At 46.0% G+C, this 18,486-nt stretch overlaps 1 protein-coding gene across 1 annotated transcript; it reads left to right on the top strand.

The window, feature by feature from the left end:
- Positions 1 to 8,083: 8,083 nt before the first annotated feature.
- Positions 8,084 to 14,777, top strand: CMTM3 (CKLF like MARVEL transmembrane domain containing 3). Its single transcript, XM_018087007.1, has 4 exons — positions 8,084 to 8,243; positions 9,918 to 10,013; positions 11,238 to 11,355; positions 12,915 to 14,777. Exons 1-4 carry the CDS (start codon positions 8,142 to 8,144, stop codon positions 12,941 to 12,943), a joined length of 345 nt encoding a protein of 114 aa, XP_017942496.1. The 5' UTR covers positions 8,084 to 8,141; the 3' UTR covers positions 12,944 to 14,777.
- Positions 14,778 to 18,486: the final 3,709 nt, after the last annotated feature.

Raw genomic sequence — 18,486 nt, 5'->3', positions numbered from 1 at the left:
GGAAGGGGCTGCCCAGGGAGGTTTGGAGTCCCCATCCCTGGAGGTGCCCAAGGAAGGCCAGGCCTCAGTGCTCTGGGCTGGGGACAAGGAGGCATCGGGCACAGGGGGGACTCCACAGTCTTGGAGGTCTTTTCCAGCCTTAATGATTCTGTGATCCTTACTGGGAAAGTGCCAAATAATGAGCAAATAATGATCATTAGAAACAAGCATGGCCTGGCAATGGAAACAGTGCTCCCCCAAAAATACACCAGGGTTTTCCTTTAGATACAGGTTCTGAGGTCAGGGCTGGTGGTAATTATAGGCCTTTGGGTTTCAGTGTGACACTTTCTGGAATTTTATTTGTAAAGGCTTAAAGCCTGGCAGCTGAAACAGTACCCACATGATAGGGAAAGAGATCACTTAACCCAAGGGAAGTGGGTATTTCACAATAAAATTTAACTTTTGAGTAGAAAGCTAGTTGATTGAAATCAGACCTTCAACATAATTTTTGTCAGAAATAATGATAAATTTAAACACTAAGTTTTGTATGATCTTACCTAGAGCTTGGGCAGCCCAAAAGAGTAGTCAAGTCTGTGGAGTGCTGTTTACATGTGCAAGGTGACTCTGGGTATTCACTGTGTGAGCTCAGGGAAGGAAACAAGGAAATTCAAGCAAGAGAAAGGGAAGGAAGAGGCAGAACTGTCCATGGCCAGCTGGGGGGGACCAGCCCTAAGAGTGTGAGGCTGTGAGCACTGCCCTGTGGCAGAGAGCACAGGGAGATGTGAGGCTGGCTTTGAGAGGAAAAGGCTTTCATTCAGGAGGTGAGGATGGCTTCTGTGGTGGGGAAAGCTTGGGCTGAGCAGCAGCAGTCCATGAGCTGTATCAGCTCCACTAAAAAAATTCCAAGTACCCCATCACTCGTACAGCATAGCTTACAAAAACACACATTTAGAAGATACCAAAACCCAACTAACTTGGCTCTCTTGGCACGTATTTTTGTTACATACTATAACCTACACTGGAATTTCCTTTACAAGCTTACAGCCAGTTAATGATGGCTTTCAGACAGACTGGCTTTTAGCATCTCTGAATGATGACATATTTGAGGAATACTGTTTTGGTCATGGGATCAGACTCACCCTTTTGTTGTCATAGAGAAGTGCTGATTATGCCTCCTTGGAGTAATAAAAACTGCTCTGTCTTGCCAAAACAGGGATTTATCCTCTATAAGGCCACTCAGGGCTTCCCAAGGGTTTGGCTGGCTGAAAGCAGCTCTGAAAGCCCATCTGCTGAAATCTCTGTGTGCTGTTGCAGGCCAGCCCATGTGCTTAGGACGTGGTTTCCTGGCAGAGGGCAGGCAGCAGTAGTTTCTCTCCAGTTGTCTAAGCCTTGCCAGAAGAAACCCTTGAGGACAACACAAGCCCCAGAATAAATGCAGTCTGTATACAATTAGAGAAGTGCAGTGCCAAATAATTGAAGACGAGTCCAAGTTCAATCTCTCACAGTTTAAATCTGTGTTTCATCTTTAGCTTTGTATTTCAGGTCTTGAATGTTTCATTTTCCCTCTTTGACACAGTGCTGATGCAGGATGGGGTTCTGCAAGGACCTTTGTAAATAATATTCATGGGATATAGAGTGTCTTTTGTTCAGAAACAAAGTGGGGTCCTCATTACTGTTATCAAATGTCACATTATTATTCAGCAGCTGGGCAGTTCACCAGAAATGCACTTTATTTCTTGGCTTTCCAGCTGTGCAAGCAGCAGCTCTGCTGCGGGGGATCGGTGGGAGCTGCTGCTCCACTGCAGGAAACGCCAAGTCAGGTTTGCAACCTTCAAAAACCACCAGACCCTGCACAGTGCGTTGCCACCAAAGCCCAGCAGTACTCTGGGCAACCCCTGACTGAGCAGAGGGTTTCACTTCTCCTCTGTGGGCTGTGACAGTGATCACGAGCGGGCTCAGCACACCCGTGGCCCCAGCACCACGCTGGGGAGCCAGTGAAAAGCCTTGCTCTGAGCAGCAGAAGGGGCTGGCAGGTGACCAGTTCAGCTGTCACTGGCTGCCCCAGGCTCTGCAGATTGAGACAAGTGCCACATTCCCTTTCCTTGCAGTGCTGGAGGCTGCAGGGCCTGGCAGTGCTTGTCCCAGGGCAGCTGCACCGGGAGCTCCACACTGCCCACCAGGACTGCTCTGTTCAGCTGGCAGGAAACTGCTACAGCCACTTTTTAAATAACAGTCACACATTTCCACATGGAGGATGGATCTTTACCATGTTCAGGTGTAATTTTCACACTGGTCTGTAAACTGCTCTGTGGGCTATCAGGTCTGGGTATCTTGGTGTTTCCCCAGAACAAGTCAGGCTGGAGATGGAGCTGATTACTGCTAGAACTGTAACTATAACCTCAAATTTTATTCAGATAAGGAAGTTATCCTCCCCCCACACACACCTGCTTCTTTTTCTTTTGATCTCCACAGAATCTCACAATGGGTGGGGTTGGAAGGGACCTCTGGGGAACATCTAGTGCACCCCCTGTTAACCTGCCTTATTAATTTTTTATTCCATCTGGGATACCTACAGAGCCAGAAAGAAGCAGCAACATCAAGTTGCTGATGAATAAGCTTTGCTCTTTCCTGATCCTGTTTATTCTCACTGCCTTGCTCCATTTTCTAATCACCATTCTTCATCTCCCAAGATAATTTTTTTCTCTCTATTCCCCCCATGCCATTATTTCTTCCATATATTTTAACACTCTTCTTGAGCTACTAATTTTTCCCAAATACTCGAGCTGCTCTCTCGAAGGTCAGCATCTCATCCATGCTCTTTCTACCCTTCAGTGCAGTTTTCAGTTCCCTCTGTCCTGTGTTGGAACCATTTAACAGCCACTCTCATACCTGCCACCAGAGCTTGTCCAGGCAAGATCCCCATGTCTGCATTCAGCTGCTCACCCCTACTGCTTCAGTCTGGCTTTGTGTTTGTCCTGGTGACTAAATTGGCATCTCCTTAGTCTCCTCAAGCCAGTATGCAGTGGCACTACACTTTGTTTTTCTATAAAAATGCAGCATGAATATGTGAAGTTGTGCCACCTTTGTGGTGACATAAAGGATGTAGAAATCATTGTGCCTGTTTCTCTCTTTTCTTGTCTTTCTTCTGTCTTTTCATTCTTCTCTGAACTGACCTTCCTAACTGAAACTTCCACTGCTTGGTGTAAAATCTCCTTTGAAGAAGACTCCTGCACCTTTTTCAGGGTCTGTAGGCAGGAGGCCACCCCTCAGATAATTCTGGGGACCAGGAACTTCACCTGCACAAGTACAATGGAGAAATAACTGAATAGCAGAGCTCACCAAGTGATGTACTTTGTCCCTCTGCCAAAAAATAATAACCAAATGCACTCTTGTCCAAAAGATGTCACCACTAGCCACTTTGAGAACTTTGAGCAAAGCTGTTCTTTTCTGTGGAGGGGAGATGAGGAGCAGCCTGCAGTGGTTCAGCTGCACCCCAATATCTGCCTGTACCCATGGGAGGCACTGGGGCTGTTCCCTTCACAGAGCAGACAAACACCTTCTGAGTTGCCATGACCTCAGACTCCAGCAGTCCCCCCTCCCTTAAGGGACACTGCTCTCTAACCAGTGTAACTCATATTTTAGACCTTAAATTGCAAGCTGATTATACAATGAAGTATAACTTTGTAATGCCTGGCCAGTTTAAGAAGCTCAGCAACACAATATTAAGTAATAATTACATGGGACAAAATTACTTTCTGAAACACAATGCCAAAGAAGTTCCTTTAAAAAAGTACTATGTAATATTTCTCTTTTTTATTTTGTGGGAATGTACATAAAAAGTACTCAGTGAAAAGTCAGGCTTCTTTTAGCCAGGATCTTTTTTTACTTGTACCATTGCCAAGCTATGAAAGGATCCTGTCCTGCTCTTTGCTGCATTAGAGCTTTCTGCATCCAGATATTCCTCCATAGTAAAGCTGGCAACAGTCACACCAACCTCTCAGCAGCAGCAGCACGGGAACAACTCAGACTCTGAGCTGCTGTCAGTGCTGAGGATGTAACCCCAGTGGGGGGAAGTAAAACACCCTGTGTAAACACAAATGGATAGAACTTATAAAACACTATTAACTTTTAGTTTTTCCCAGAAGCTGCAGTGCTTTCTGAAAGTGCTAGAAATGAACTTGCCACTGCATTGAGCCTCACAAACTTCCTCTCTTAGCTGCCTGGTTTTTAGCATAGACACAGAGTATTAGAAAAACAAGGTCCCTTTGCTTGACCTTTCTCTGAAATCACCCTTAAACAGCTGCAGGAAAAGAGGTGCAGAACAAGTGTGATGTGCACTGGAACATTTTACAGTCTTCAGAGGGGTCAGGTTGTATTCTGAAGGTTGCTTTTGAGTTTTAAAGCAACTTTCACATTGATAGGTGTTTGTCTCAAAGACTTGAAGTCTGGAAAAGTAAGTAGGTAGGTGTCATTATTTCTGGATACACACTGGCACTTCAGTGTGTGTATTGTGGGAGGAGAGGTATATTTTTTAAATTTCCAACTTTTAAGGTAACATCAAATGCTTGAATTAGTGGCAGTGCATTTAAATGGTCACACAAGGTAACAAGATAACTACTCAGTTTTATAATTCAGAAAAGACAGTAGCAGATGATAGCCAGTATTGCTCCAGGAGTCCATGCACTCCACATGTCAGAAGGGCAAATGAGCTCTACACAAAAAGAAATGAGAAACCATCAAAACCCTACAATTTGTGGGCTCTTGCATTACATAGGGCTGTCCCCAAGCTACTGAGTAGGTTTGGCACTGAAATCCATCCATGTCAGGGCTGCAAAGAGAGACAAGGAAGAACCATCCCTGTAGCTATCACCTGGCAGAGCCCTTGGGCACCTCCTTCCCTTTGCTTCTCTCGCTCTTTCTTTGCCTCTCTCCCCTTCCTGCACCTTCTACACTTCGCCCAAGGAAGGCTGTAGCATCTAAAAACACCACCCTTCAAACCTGCATCCTCAAAATCTGGTCCACTATTTTATAGATGGGTTTTTCACATAAAATCCTCCTTGGGCCTCCTCAGTCCCTGAGTGCCCCCAAAATGAGGACTGACGCTTAACTGCAGAGCAGTTATGACTTCAGGTCAGAGTCTTTCCCCTTTACTAATAGAATCAATAATCTGTTGCAATCAAGGGACTTCTTGTGAATCCAGGGTGCCTTTTTTACTGTGCCTTGACGTGCACCTCTCCTGCACAACGGGACAGGCTGGACATCCCCCTCTCAGGGGATGTGGGAATACAGAAACTGTCCTTCAGGGCTGAGGAACAGGCAGCAGGTCACTGCTGTGACCTACCAGTGATGGAGGGGTTTGTTTGAACAAGTAACTGCCTGGTAACCAGATTTTAAAACGAACAATATTTCCCCAGCTTCTCTGGATCAGACCAAATCAGAAAGGTGAAATGACTGATCTTTCTGTGTCTTCAGCAGCCTACCTGGCACAGAGGCAGGAATCCCACTGGCACACAGCACACTGGAGCAGGAGCTCCTTGACTTTTTCTTTCCACAAAAGAAGCTCCTGTTTGCCCCCTGAGCTGTGTTACAGCAGGACTTGGGCTCCTGTTCCAACCCACGTCCGGGTGAGGGGGAGACAGTGGGAACCTTGACTTGCACAAATTCCCATAAAGCTGATGATAAAAGAGCTCAAAGGCTCTGCCTTTCACCTCCCCACTTTCTGACAGGAAAACTCTTTTCTCTGTACAAAGGCAGGCAGAGCACAGGACTTACTGCATCAAACAGAATCGAGATCAAAGGGATCTCAACTGTGCACCATCAACTTACATATCTCAGATTTGCCTCTCTGCCTCCCCTTGCTGCTGCAGTGTGATGGATTATTTAACACTGCATTTAATCCTTTCATAAGAGATTACCAGGTTTAGTTCAGGTCTAACGTTCTGCCATTGAAAGGACTTTGGTAGGTGACCCCTATCCTGAACATCTCCTCCCTGCTGCTGTTCCTCCCCATCACACACTTCCCTTCAGCCACAAAAGGGAGATATTTTTTCAACACCAGAACAAGAAAAATGTCCTGTGTACATGGTGATTTCTTTTTAATCCAAGAACACATTAAACCATGCCTAAATTATGTTCCACAAATGCAGGTGAAGCAGATTCACGAAGTCTAGTCTTTGTTCTTGGGGAAGGGGGGGAAGAGAGCAGGTGTGATAGGAAGGAGGAAGAAATCCTCTCTCCTCTTAGTAGCTTTCAAGCTCTGTTATATCCACTTCTCTTCAAAGACCACTCACCACTCTCCACTCACTGACAGAAAATACCAGCTGAGGATGAGATACAGTGAATGAGTTCCCTCTGCTGTAGGAAAACTAGAAAAACCTGCCAAGAGGCTGTGTAAGCAATAACCAAAAAATAATAGCATAAACAGCAACAAACAGTGTAAATATGAAGAGGTAAGAGCCTATACTGCACCAGATCAGCTTCTTAGTGAAACAAGAACAATGCATAGGCAGTTTAAGATAAATATAGTCTCTTACTAAAAATGGCACATCCTCTCTAACTTCACCACCCACTCCTAATGGATCAAAACAATATTCTCCAGCTCTCAGCAGCCTGGTGAAGAACTGACTGCTTTCCCCCAAAAACAGGCTTAGAATAAAGGCTTCTTAATTAATTACATAAAAAAATTATTTCATGGGATTGAACTGCTTAGTTGCCCCCTAAACTTAAACAGGCTCTTATGGTACATGTATTTGAGTGTTGGCTGACATCTCCTAGGCATAATTATTAATTAATAATTATTTATAGGAGCCTTATCAGTCAAGTATAATAATGATTTTTTTTCTGAGGTCCAGGTGAACACAAGCAAAGAAATCCATTGAGCTGAAATTTATCGAGGCAAATACATTGAGTGGCTTTGCAGGAAGCCACACCTGCCTTCAGATATGCCATCTGGGAGAAAATAATACATTTATTTTCAGTCTTGTATAAGTGGGAAGGTCAGTGTCACAATTTAGAATTTAGAAGTTCAAAAAATCCTTGTGATGGGATGCTCAGACAGTACCCAAAGCATCTCTGAGCACTGGGAAGGCAGGGATTTGTCTCCACAAGGGAAGAGCAGCCCAGGTGCAAACTGGCACATAACACACAAAATGTGTAATTCAGTATCCTGTTTTTGTTACTTTAAGCTGATTTGATGACAACAGCAACCAGTTTCCCTGCAAGGCAGTAAAACAGCAGGGCTGGAGCCTCTTCCTGCAGGTGACCAACTCCCAGTACATCATCTGAGATGTTCTGAAGGTTCTCCCTGGTTCCCCCCCCTCCCACCTTCACCAACAGCAGCTCAAAGTCCAGAAGTGCAGGACAGCACTGGTACTACCTGGTTTAGGTAAAAAATCATTTTCTTTAGCCATTTTCCCATTGTGACACTTTCTGTCTTGAACCATAAACTGTATTCCGAAGGTATTTTAATTGAATGGAAAAAGAAATGCCATTTTTATTATTTTGTAGTGTTAGGAAACATCGTGGAGATAAATTTATGGGAGTTATCTACCCTAATACTATCTAAAGCAGCTTTCTACACTGGAAAACTAGAACCAGAGACTTCCAGACACCACAGAACAATTAATTCTTGGCTCTTTTCTATCCATCATCAGCAGACTTTTTTCTTTCCACTCTAAGGAGATTATAAATGCTGAGTTACTTTGGGCTGTCTGAGCAATGATTTGGGTTTGAAATGAGACCTGCCATAGCTGAAAGCTTAAAGCTCTGCTTGCTTGGCAGAGCCCCACTCTCTTTTCAGAATTATGTTGTCAGAACTGTTTACAATCCAGAGCAAATCACTGACTCAGAGAGGTGCAGATCCACCCAGCGCTCCGGAAAACCGATTTCACACGCCTGGAAATAAACACCATTACTTGAGATTTATTCCATGCTGAACAAGAAAATTCATTTGGCCCAATATATAAAAAAAACAAACCAGTAAGAAGCAAAGCAATGCCTTCAGCAGCAGCACTGACAGAAACACACAGGGAAAACAACCCTTCTGAGCTGCTCAGCCACACAGCTCTGCTATTCCAGGCCAATAACGACGAGTTTTCCCTCTACTCCAGGTGCTGTCATTTATCATCTTTATCTGCTATATTGCATCTCTAGCAGCTTCTTTCATGATGGCACCACTCCTAGAGTTTCTGCTGGCACTGTTTCTTTTTTATGCCTACGCCTCCAAGCTTAATGAGAAGTTTAAAGGACTCTACTGGCCTCTGACGGTAAGTGGAATGTGCAGCACAAACCCCCCGACTGAACTGGGCAGGGCTGCAGGAGGAGAAGGGACTGCACAGGAGTTTAGGGTCACTGTTAACAAGTTCACCCCCTTATTAGAAACTTGTCCGTGTTGCCTCTCGTCCAGCAGGTCCCCCAGCACTCTTTGAACCATGCTGTGCTGTACACTATAGCTTGTTCTGGTGCTGACACAAAGCTTGGCTTTATCAAAGCACACAATTTATGCCTGATTCCAGGCACGTGGCTTGGGGCTGGATCTTCAGAGGCAGCATCAGCCTAAGTCAGCCTGACCAGTGCTGGGGGCTCCTCACCATTGCCACCCTGAGCAGCAGGGACACAGCTGTGCTGTTAATGAGGGACAGACTTTACTGGGATGGTTTTAAATTCTCAGCAAGCGCTGCAGAGGGGCAGAGTCATACCACAAACACAGCTGCTTCTGGAAAGGGGGAGCCCTGCAGCTCCTGCCCATTCCTGCCCACACAGGAGCCCAGTGCTGGGGCTGCAGGCGATCCTGGCCACTGGATGTCCCTGCTGCCTCAGACACTGCACAGGGAGCAGCTGTCTAGAGTACAAATACTGCCAAAACCCCTGCTAATCTAATCAGTCTGGAGTCTCTCTTGGTACCAGCAACAGTTCATCACAGTGAGATCTGAACTAGAGCTCTCAGTGCATAAAAACGACGTGAGTGAGGCCCTGGTGGGTAAAGCGGCATCGGTGGCTTTGGCACTGCACAGTTTTCACTTGGTAATCTCAGTTCCATCATTTTCTCATTTTCTACACCCATCTGATTCCAGAACTAAGACAAAAAAGGCACTCGTGTGTTTATTGTGGCCATTACCTTAATATACTGCAGCCACAGAATGTAGATAATTAACCCTGTCCTGACTTCAGAAGAGTCAAGTTGCTTGTAGGATTTGTGTTCTGAGACATCATCCATCTGTTCTGAAAGGGCAGAAGAGCTAACTGTGAACAAAGCTCAAGTGCAGCTCCCACGATTTGCACATCCCTGGGAATCACAGCTCTATTTAACACCCACTTCAGAGACATCCCTGCTGGTGTCCCAGGGCATGGCCCTGCCCTGCAGAGCCACAGCAGCACCTATCCCAGTGATCACAACAGGCACTTGGGCAGGCTGCTGGAGTCACAGCAACATGCTGAGCATAAACCATTTCAATAAACAAAGGGGTTAATTCCTGACTGAGGAGTTCCTACAGACAGATCATCATATAGCCCCATATCCATGTAGGGACAAGCACCCACCTGTTCCCACAGGAGCTGTAGCCTCCTCCTGAGCCCCTGGTACCACAGGAGTTCTGCTTAAAGATGAGACTTTCAGGCATTTCAGATGGTTCTTTCCTTGCTGTGCTCCAGGCAAATGCCACAGGACAGCTCTTCCCAGCCCCACACAAGTTAAAAGCAGGAGTCACACAGCAGCTCCAAGAGCAGAAGCTCATGCCAAGATTCCAGTCATCCCTTTAGAACATTCATTCCCCAGAGGAGCAGTTCCTGCAGCACAGGGCTGTGCTCACACAGCAGCCCCAGGGTGGTCACTGCTGCAGGAACAGAGGGTTTGAGGGGTCATTTCCCAAGGCATTTGCAGAGGGGTTTGCATGCTGGAGCTCCATGACTAATCTGGGAATGCACCACTGCTTCTTTCACAGGATTTCTTGCGCTGTGTCACTGCTGCCATCATTTACTTTGCCATTTCCATTGCTGCTGTCTCCAAGTACAATGATGGAGCATCTAAAGCAGCAGGGGTGAGTAGACATGAGCTTTCCACTCAAGTATTTTGGTGAACTGCCTGTAGATATAGTTCAGAAACAGTTCAATTTTGACCCCATTGCAAGTAACAGAAGTTTCTGCAATTAACTGAGAATTCCTTTGCCCAAAGCAAAGAGGAAATGGTCAGTTATTCAGAAAAATATGTTTTGAATCAATAGTTTTTCATTGTGACAGTGCTGCTCAGTGTTAACTGTGCTCCTTAGGGAAGGCACCTGTTCTGCTTTTTAACTTCCCCAGATGTACAGGGAAGAGAAACTGTTCCTGCAAAGAGTAGCAAGATCCTTGAATGGAGGGAATAATACTAATGATTAAAAAAAGGAATCAAACCTGTAACTGCTAAGGCCAGTCTAAATTAAGTCATTTCAACCTCCTGCCTCTACCTCTCAATTTTACTTGGGATGAGTTGAAACAAGAGCAGTGTCATTTTACCCTCCAGTACAAGGGCTGCCCAGGAGAGAGCCTTTGCCATCAGCATTTTGTGTTCAGAAATACAATCCGGCCTCTGCATCTGCAACCTGACTCTAGGCATCAATAATGGATGCAACATAAATAAAATCTGCATCATAATTTTTAAAGATAAGGGAGAACAATACCCAGTAGTGCTGACCAGGAGCCCTTATCAAACCACCCCCAGTCACACACAGCTCCAACACAGACCTTGTTTTAATCTTTGTCCCTCAATTTAGAGGTGGAGGAGTACAAGTGCATTTACCCCAGAGTGAAACCCAGCCTGTTCTTGGCACTGCTGCTGCTCTGGCTCTGAAGGGAGAACTTCAGAATCATTTTAATCTCAGTCTAGTTCACTCAGCAATAGACAGGTCTCCTTGCAAACCAGTAAGAAATTATTTCCAGAGAAATCAAGGTGATTTCTTGGTGGCACAGAGATGCCCTGGGGTGGTGGAGGTGCAGGTTTTGTTCTCCTGCAACTCCCAGCAGAGCTGATGCTCAGAACATGCCCAGAGGGACCTGGGGAAGGGCTAAGGACACATCTGATGACTTCTCAGGCTCCCAAATTAGCTGTAATTTAGCTGAGGCCAATGGGTCACAAGCCATTTCCCTTCCCTGTCTTCATGGAAAGGCACAGGCCAAAACCACCAAGCTCAAGCTTTGAGTTTTTCTTGTGTTGGCTCAGCCTCATTTGGCTTTGTCATTGATGGACGTGGCCTGTTGTTAAAGAGAGTGTTCTTTTGCCCTTGCAGGTGTTTGGGTTTGTGGCCACCATCGTGTTTGCCATTGATTTCTACATCACCTTCAATGACCTGGTCAGCTTCCTGAAGCAGGGCAGCTCTGATCCCCCCGAGGGGCACAAGTCAGAAGGTGGGTAAAATTCCCTGGTTTGTCACACGAGCAGGTAATGTGAGATTTTCTTCTCCATTTCACCTTTGGAGGGGAGCAAGAGCACTTAGTTTCTATTCCTGGCTGCCTTGGTTTTCTATGCCACAACTGTGCTCAGTTATGAAGCTGCTCAGTCCTTGAATACAACAACTGGGATTTCAGGGACTTACAAAGATAAGGAGCAAGCCAGGAATGTGAAGTTTCTTAGAGTTTCACGACATCTAAATCTGAAAGGCCCTAAATCCAGTTATAGAAATCATCAGCAGCACAGACTTTCTTCCCCCATCAAAATATCTTACTGTAAAAACAAGCAAACATCTGCCTTTTTTCCTTGGTAACTTAATAATTAACATCCATTTGTCCACAGTCTTTTATGTCCAATAGTGCTCTTCTCTTTATCATCTCCTTATCATGATTGCCTGTTATGACCAGCTTTGACCATCTGTGGGCAAATGGCCTTGAAATCCCAGGGCCAAACAGCATAAAATCAACAAGATTATTATGAATTTGTTTTCTCTGTCTACTTCAGACAGATCCACTTAGACAAAGATAAAAAGAGGGACCCACTGTTGGGTGTTTAAATCCAATTCAGGTCAAGTCAGGCCAGAGGTAGCAGTTTTACAGTACCCAGCAGCCCAAATTGGGCATCATGTCCCTGTGACACTGCTCATTCCACATACACAGAGGAAAAAGACTGTTCCATGTTTTAAATAAAAAAACAAGAAAATAAATCCCCAAACCCAAAACAACAACCCACACAAAACCAAAACCCACAACCTCCTCAAAAACAAACACCCAAGATGTGTATAGAATCCTAGAAGGTGTACAGTTGCACTAACAGCCTTTTCTAGGGATTTTAGTAGACTGTTAAATGTTTTGCAAGCTTTAGGCCAAAAAGAGAGACCAAAAAAGAAGAATTAAGTGGAACAGATCACAGGAAATAGACTGTTAAGACTAAAAACTGAACTGACCTCAGAAGATGATCAAGTGACAAGGGCACAAAATTAGGGTACAGATTAGATCTAATTTCCCTGGAGATGGAGGCAGAAATACATAAACCCACATAAACCCACAGCTGTGCAGCCAGGCAGCTTTGGGGGGATGGTGTGACTGTGCAAGGAGGGCTCTGCCCTGACTGTTCCCCAGCACCAAGCTGGGGCTGAGGCCAGCAGGATGTATCTCTGTTGGGGTCCCCACCATGCCAGAGCTGCTGCTCTGAGGCTTTGCTGGCAGAGCAGGACCCCCCCAGGGCTCTGGAGGCAGGAGGGGCAGCACAGGCTCCTCGTGTCACCCCCTGCCACCCCCTGCTCTGAGCCAGCCCCTGCACGGGGGCTCCAGTGCCCCTCAGCAGCATCTCCCAGCTCCTTTGAAGCACCCTCAGTGTTCCATCCTGTCAGCAGGAATGTCACAGGAGTGTCACTCCCCAGCCCTTCCTCTGGAGCAGCTCCTGCCAGGAGCAGCAGCGTCTCTCCCAGCCAGAGCTGCAGCAGGTGGGGGGTTCCAGCTCTCATCTCACTCTCATTCCTTGTTTTACCCCTCAGATGAGAACTCTGACTCTGACTCAGACTGAAGAACCAAACACCAACCAAGCGTGAAGGGAAGATGATCAAGCACTTTCCTCTGCTGAATGCACTGCCAAGTGAAATATCTCCTTATTGCAGCCTCTGGATCCTCTTTCCACCTCACTGTTCGTGGAGTCACCAAGGCATGGACAGGGCAGTGATGTGGAAAAGGAGACTATTCCCAAAGCCATTAGAGACTGTCAGAACTAGAGATTCTGCAGTACCTCAGCCTTTCACAGAGGAGTGTGTCCAAACACAGCTCAGTTCTCCTTTGCCCCTCCTTCCTCAGCCCTACAATGTCCTGAGTAAATGGGAGCAGCATTTTAAACATGTAATCAGAGCTTTTAACCTGCTTTCTTACTTCCAAATCCTTAACACTTACAGCTTTTGTACTTCTTGACGTGCCAAAGAAGAGAGGTTTGAATGCCTCTATTTGTATTTTTCTTTTTAACTAACAGTATTTCTTTCTCTGAAGTCTGAGGATTCCACTCAGAAGCACTGAAGGCCTGGATTACAGTTAACTCAGTACATTTATATCTGCTGCCTATCTGTGACCAGAAGTGACAACTGGAAATCTGCAGCAAGAGCAAACCTCAGAGTCTGACTGCTGCAGGCAGCTGGCTCATCAAACATTCACAATCACTCTTTTTAAGCTGCTTGGATGGAGTCACATCCCATCTGCTGCCATTTCAGGCAGGACAGGGGAGCCAGCCTCTTCCCAGCCCCTTCCTGCTGGCTGTGTTTGCACAGCCAGGGAAGGCAGCCTTGCCAACCCAGCAGGATCTGCCCAGTGGAGCCTGCAGGTGTCTGTGCACAGGACACCACAGGACACCCCTGCCTGCTCTGCTCTGTGCTGGGGCACTGCTGCTCCCCCAGCACCAGCACTGCCCTTGGGCCAGGGCTTTGCAAAACAGGGAACTGGTTCTGCCACACTTGGGAAACCTGAGCCCCAGGAGGGCAGGGCATCCCCCCTCTGTGAGAGGCAAAGAAACCAAGCCCCAAACTACAGAAAGTCTGCAATGAGTTCATTCTCCCAGACCCCTTTCCTCAGTGGGAAGGGGGGGGTTGGGTTGGGCTTTTTCCTCTGGAAGGCCAGGATTTTTTGTGGTGCTGTAATCCAGGGAAAAAGCCTTCTGAATTTACAAGGCATTTTCACAAGTAGCACAGCCTACCTTGATATGTTTGTATCCACCTACAGACACATGGTGCTTGGGAAGAGCATGGCATCTCCTTACAGATGGCAGCAGACAGCTCTGTGCCAAAGAAATCTGTATATATTTTTAAAAAATTAATATAGTACCAGAACAGGTGGCCTTTACAAAAACTAAAATGAGAGCAGATGGTACTAACAGAGTAAATGAAAAACAGGGATAAAACAATGACAGCAGATTTCCTCTGGAATAAAATCACCACTTGGATTCCAGTTCCCTGGCAGCAGCTGGCTGCTGCCAGCAGCACACGGGACCTCACAGGGAGCAGGGGCTTGGGAAGGTGCTGGTCAAATTGGAGTTGTCCTCAGGCAGCTCCTCCATCTCCTGTTTCCTGACCACTGAGAATAAAAGCAAAACAAGTGGTTAATTCTAAATGTGACAAATCACCTCTACTTTCATAAGAAAGACCTCTCTGGACCTTTTCCTGTATGAAATCCTGTGTTTCTTTCTCTTGTTGTCATATTTTACTGGCACACACTGTGACATCAGGGGACCTGGGCTTGTTTTTATACTCATTTTGTATTTCTCTTTTTTTTTTAATTAAAACAAAATGTACTGCATGTCACATCTGGAAACTAGTACATGGTTAATATTTAGAAACCACCCTGGATTAAACCTCTTTTCATAGAAATGTTGAGTGTCTTTACTTATTTTAAGACCTGATTTTACTGCTTTGCCTCTGCCCAGCAGAGGGATCAGTGATTTAAGGAACTCCATCACTGTGTGCTGGGGAGGTGGCAGAGCACAGGGGGACCAACCCCAGCTGCTGCCACAGCTCCTGAGAAAAACATCATCTTCGGGGCATAACCATGAAAGAATTGAACCAAGAATTAGTTTCCACATATTGAGACCTTGGGGATACAGAGCTCTCACCTGGCAACTAATAACACTGCAAAAACAGTCCCCTTGGGTTCACCCTTCACACTCACTATAACCCAAAATATACTGAGGTTTTCTGGTCATTTTTTCACCTTGGATCACTCCTAAAGTCAACAGAGGCAGCAAACAAAGTGGCTCATTCGTTGCTTCAGGATTGCTTTACCAGTGAAATGCCTGCCCAGAGAACTCGTTACTGGCTTTTAAGTACTTGATAATTTCATTCATTTCTAAGCAGTTTGCTCCCAGGGTCAAGCACTTGTGTAGGATTCCAGCCTTTTATTTAAAAAGATCTGTTCCCATGACTGAAGTAAAACACAATTCTGTGTTTTCCAAATATCGTTTCATAAAAATAAATTAAAAATAATTACTTTAAAGGCAATTTTGATGGGGGAAGGTGGGGACTGAGTCAGTCTATTGCCCATTTTCTGCCAGCAATATTGCACCAAGATCAGAGTCTGTGCAGAGCAGAGGACAAATCGCCTTGGCTTTTTTGGCTTTTATGTTTGTTTGCTTGTTTTCTTCAACTGACAAGGTCCAAACAGCTCTGGGAGCACTGATTTCTCTGCAGTTCGGGTGTCCTGAGACAAACACAAGCTGCACCTGTGGTGTGCAGCCCTTCATTAAACCCTTTCTGCAGTGTGCCAGCAGTGGCCTCATCACACATCTCCTTTCAGAGCTCCACGTGGGAGCCACTTCCCAAACCCACACAGCCCAATCCCTGCCTTCCTTACAGCTGCCCCCTGGAACTCCTGACCAGCTCTCAGCAGTGCACAGAGCTTCCAACACCGACTGTGGAAAAATCAGGGGAGAGTCAGTGCCAGAGGTTTTATGGGCTGAGCACTGAGACAAAGCCCCTCACGGGGGAGAACACCCAGCTGGCCCCACAGAGGAGTGGGTCATACAGTCACACTGGCTGAGGGGCTCTCACCCTCCTCCTCCTCTCAAAAACCTTTTATATTTATCTGTGGGCTTGTTCAGTCTTGTGTGGTGGTTTTTGGACAGGTGACATTAAGGAATTCAAGACCTTTCCAAGCAGCTTTTTTACATTCTGCCTGAACTAGAGGCTCTGTTGTGCTTTGAGCACTCTGTCCATCACCTCACTTCATTCTGCTTTTCACTTGATCCTGTCCAAAGTTCTCCAAGTCCTCCATTTTCCAGGGACACAGCCATTCCCAGGACACCCAGTGAAAAGCAGTGTTTGAGAGAAACACTCCCACAACCTGGTGTGCTTGTGAGCAGAACACAATTTAATGCTCTGCAGAGCAAGCAGATGGTTCCAGTCATTCTGCTCCTAAGTGTTCACTGTGCCCAATTGTGAGCCTGAATTTTCCAGCTGCATCTCACCCTGCCCAGGGAGCACAGCCTGTGCCACCCAGTGACCATGGACTGACCAACAGCGTGTTCCTGCACCTCCAAAACACCACTGAGCAAACAGCCCCACTGCTGCTGAGCTGAGCCCAGAGCAGCCTGCAGGTTAAAAATAATAGTCAGGCTTCATTCCACATGGGGACCGGGACACAAACTGCCCTGCAAGAGCAAATGCAAGATCTGTATCAGCAAAGGGCACAGCAGCTCCACCTGGCCGTGCTTTGTTCTCCTCAGAGGGAGAATGGATCAAGGAAGCAGAAGACATTTAGGTAAGCACTGAGAAGGTGAATCTTGTAACAAGATGCTCAAGATACCTTTTTGCAGAGAATATTGGTTTCAAAGTCAGGATCTTTAAAAGTCACCACTCATATAAAGAGGACTGCATCAAAAAATCCTCACAGCAACAGAGATTCCTCCTTACTGGAAGAATTCATAGGACTCAATGATTTGTAAAACTTCTGGGTCGGATGGTAAAACAATGCTACCCAGAACATTTAAAATTTATGTGTGGTTTTGTTTGGGGTTTTAGTTTGGTTTTTTTTTAAATAAGTCAATTTTTAAATCTATTTCCTTGAAGAGGAAAATACCAATTCCAGCATAAATTCTGTCCAGGAAACACCTGTGCTTTTATTTTATATATTTTGGACATTTTATATATTCTGTCCATCACGCTGTGTTAGCCTGATCCATGAATAAGAAATCCATTAGTCTTCCCAGGAGACTGAAGTATTCAAAAGTTAGAGAGAATAAACTTTTTAAAGTCTGACAACTGGCAGAGCTGCTCTGGACCAAGGACCCCCAGGATGATGCCTGTTCTTTTCCACACTTCCACCTGAAGTTTCTTAATTTCTAAGTTATATTGTTACATCTATCTCTAAGTAATATTGTTATACTGAGATACTCTCCCCACAGTGGAACCTGCTATTTCAACTAATCCTTCAGAGCTGTTTGCAATTACAGATCTGTCAGTACAGGACCTATCCCTAACCAGTGTTTGGATTGCATCATCCATATTCCCAAATCCTCTCACGATACTCAACCACCTGTGTGTTTCCACCCTCACCTCCAAAGCCCATGCAGACCAAAAATTCCATCAGCATCAAGGCAGAACTTGAAACCCAGAGCCCATGAGGTGTCAGATATTCCCCACTCACTGGGGCATTTCAGCCCCAAAATTCCTCTCCAGTCCCAAACATGCTGCAAAGCACAAGACAGAGCATTCCAGCCCATTGCAATGTCCCAGACAGAGAAATGCTCCCAGAGCAACCCCACCACAACCACTTGAGCAACAAAGGAGTCCATGTGCTTTCTCTTACATCTGACATCTCATCAAGGGCTCTCATCCATGTTTTTTCATGACCTCCTGCATCCATGAGGTTTTCATGCCCCAGTCCCAACCCCCTCAGCTGGGGTAGCTGTGCTGGATGTTTAACCCCTGTGCTGGATGTTTAACTCCTGTGCTGGATGTGTTTAACTCCTGTGCTGGATGTTTAACCCCTGTGCTGGATGTTTAACCCCTGTGCTGGATGTGTTTAACTCCTGTGCTGGATGTGTTTAACTCCTGTGCTGGATGTTTAACCCCTGTGCTGGATGTTTAACCCCTGTGCCACTCTCCTGGATGGAAAGTGCATTCAGCAGCTGCCTGGAGTGCATTATCAGCCCATCAACCACAACACTGGCTGCACTGTGGTGCCTTTTGGGGTGGTTTAACCCCAGCAGCCCCCAAGCCTTCACAGCCATTCTCTCTCTCAGTGGGATCAGGAGAGAATTGCAAAGCTGAAAAGCTGGAAAACTTGTGGCTTGGGATAAAGACAATTTAATGTGGAGCAAAAGCTGTGTGCACAAGCAAAGCAAAACAAGGAATTCATTCCCTGCTTTCCATGGTTGGGCAGGTGTTCAGCACCTCCAGGAGAACAGGGCCCCATCCCATGGAACAGTGACTTGGGAAGACAAACTCCATCACTCCAAACTTCCTCCCTTCCTCCTCCTTCCCCCACTTCTCACACTGAGCACGATGTCCCATGGTCTGGAATATCCCTGTGGTCAGCTGGGGGCCCTGTCCTGGCTGTGTCCCCTCCCAGCCTCCCACACAC

This window comes from Manacus vitellinus, unplaced genomic scaffold (genome assembly GCF_001715985.3).
Source record: "Manacus vitellinus isolate BGI_N305 unplaced genomic scaffold, ASM171598v3 scaffold_10_pilon, whole genome shotgun sequence".
NCBI classification, from domain to species: Eukaryota; Metazoa; Chordata; class Aves; order Passeriformes; family Pipridae; genus Manacus; species Manacus vitellinus.
This window is presented reverse-complemented; position numbering and strand designations above follow the sequence as displayed.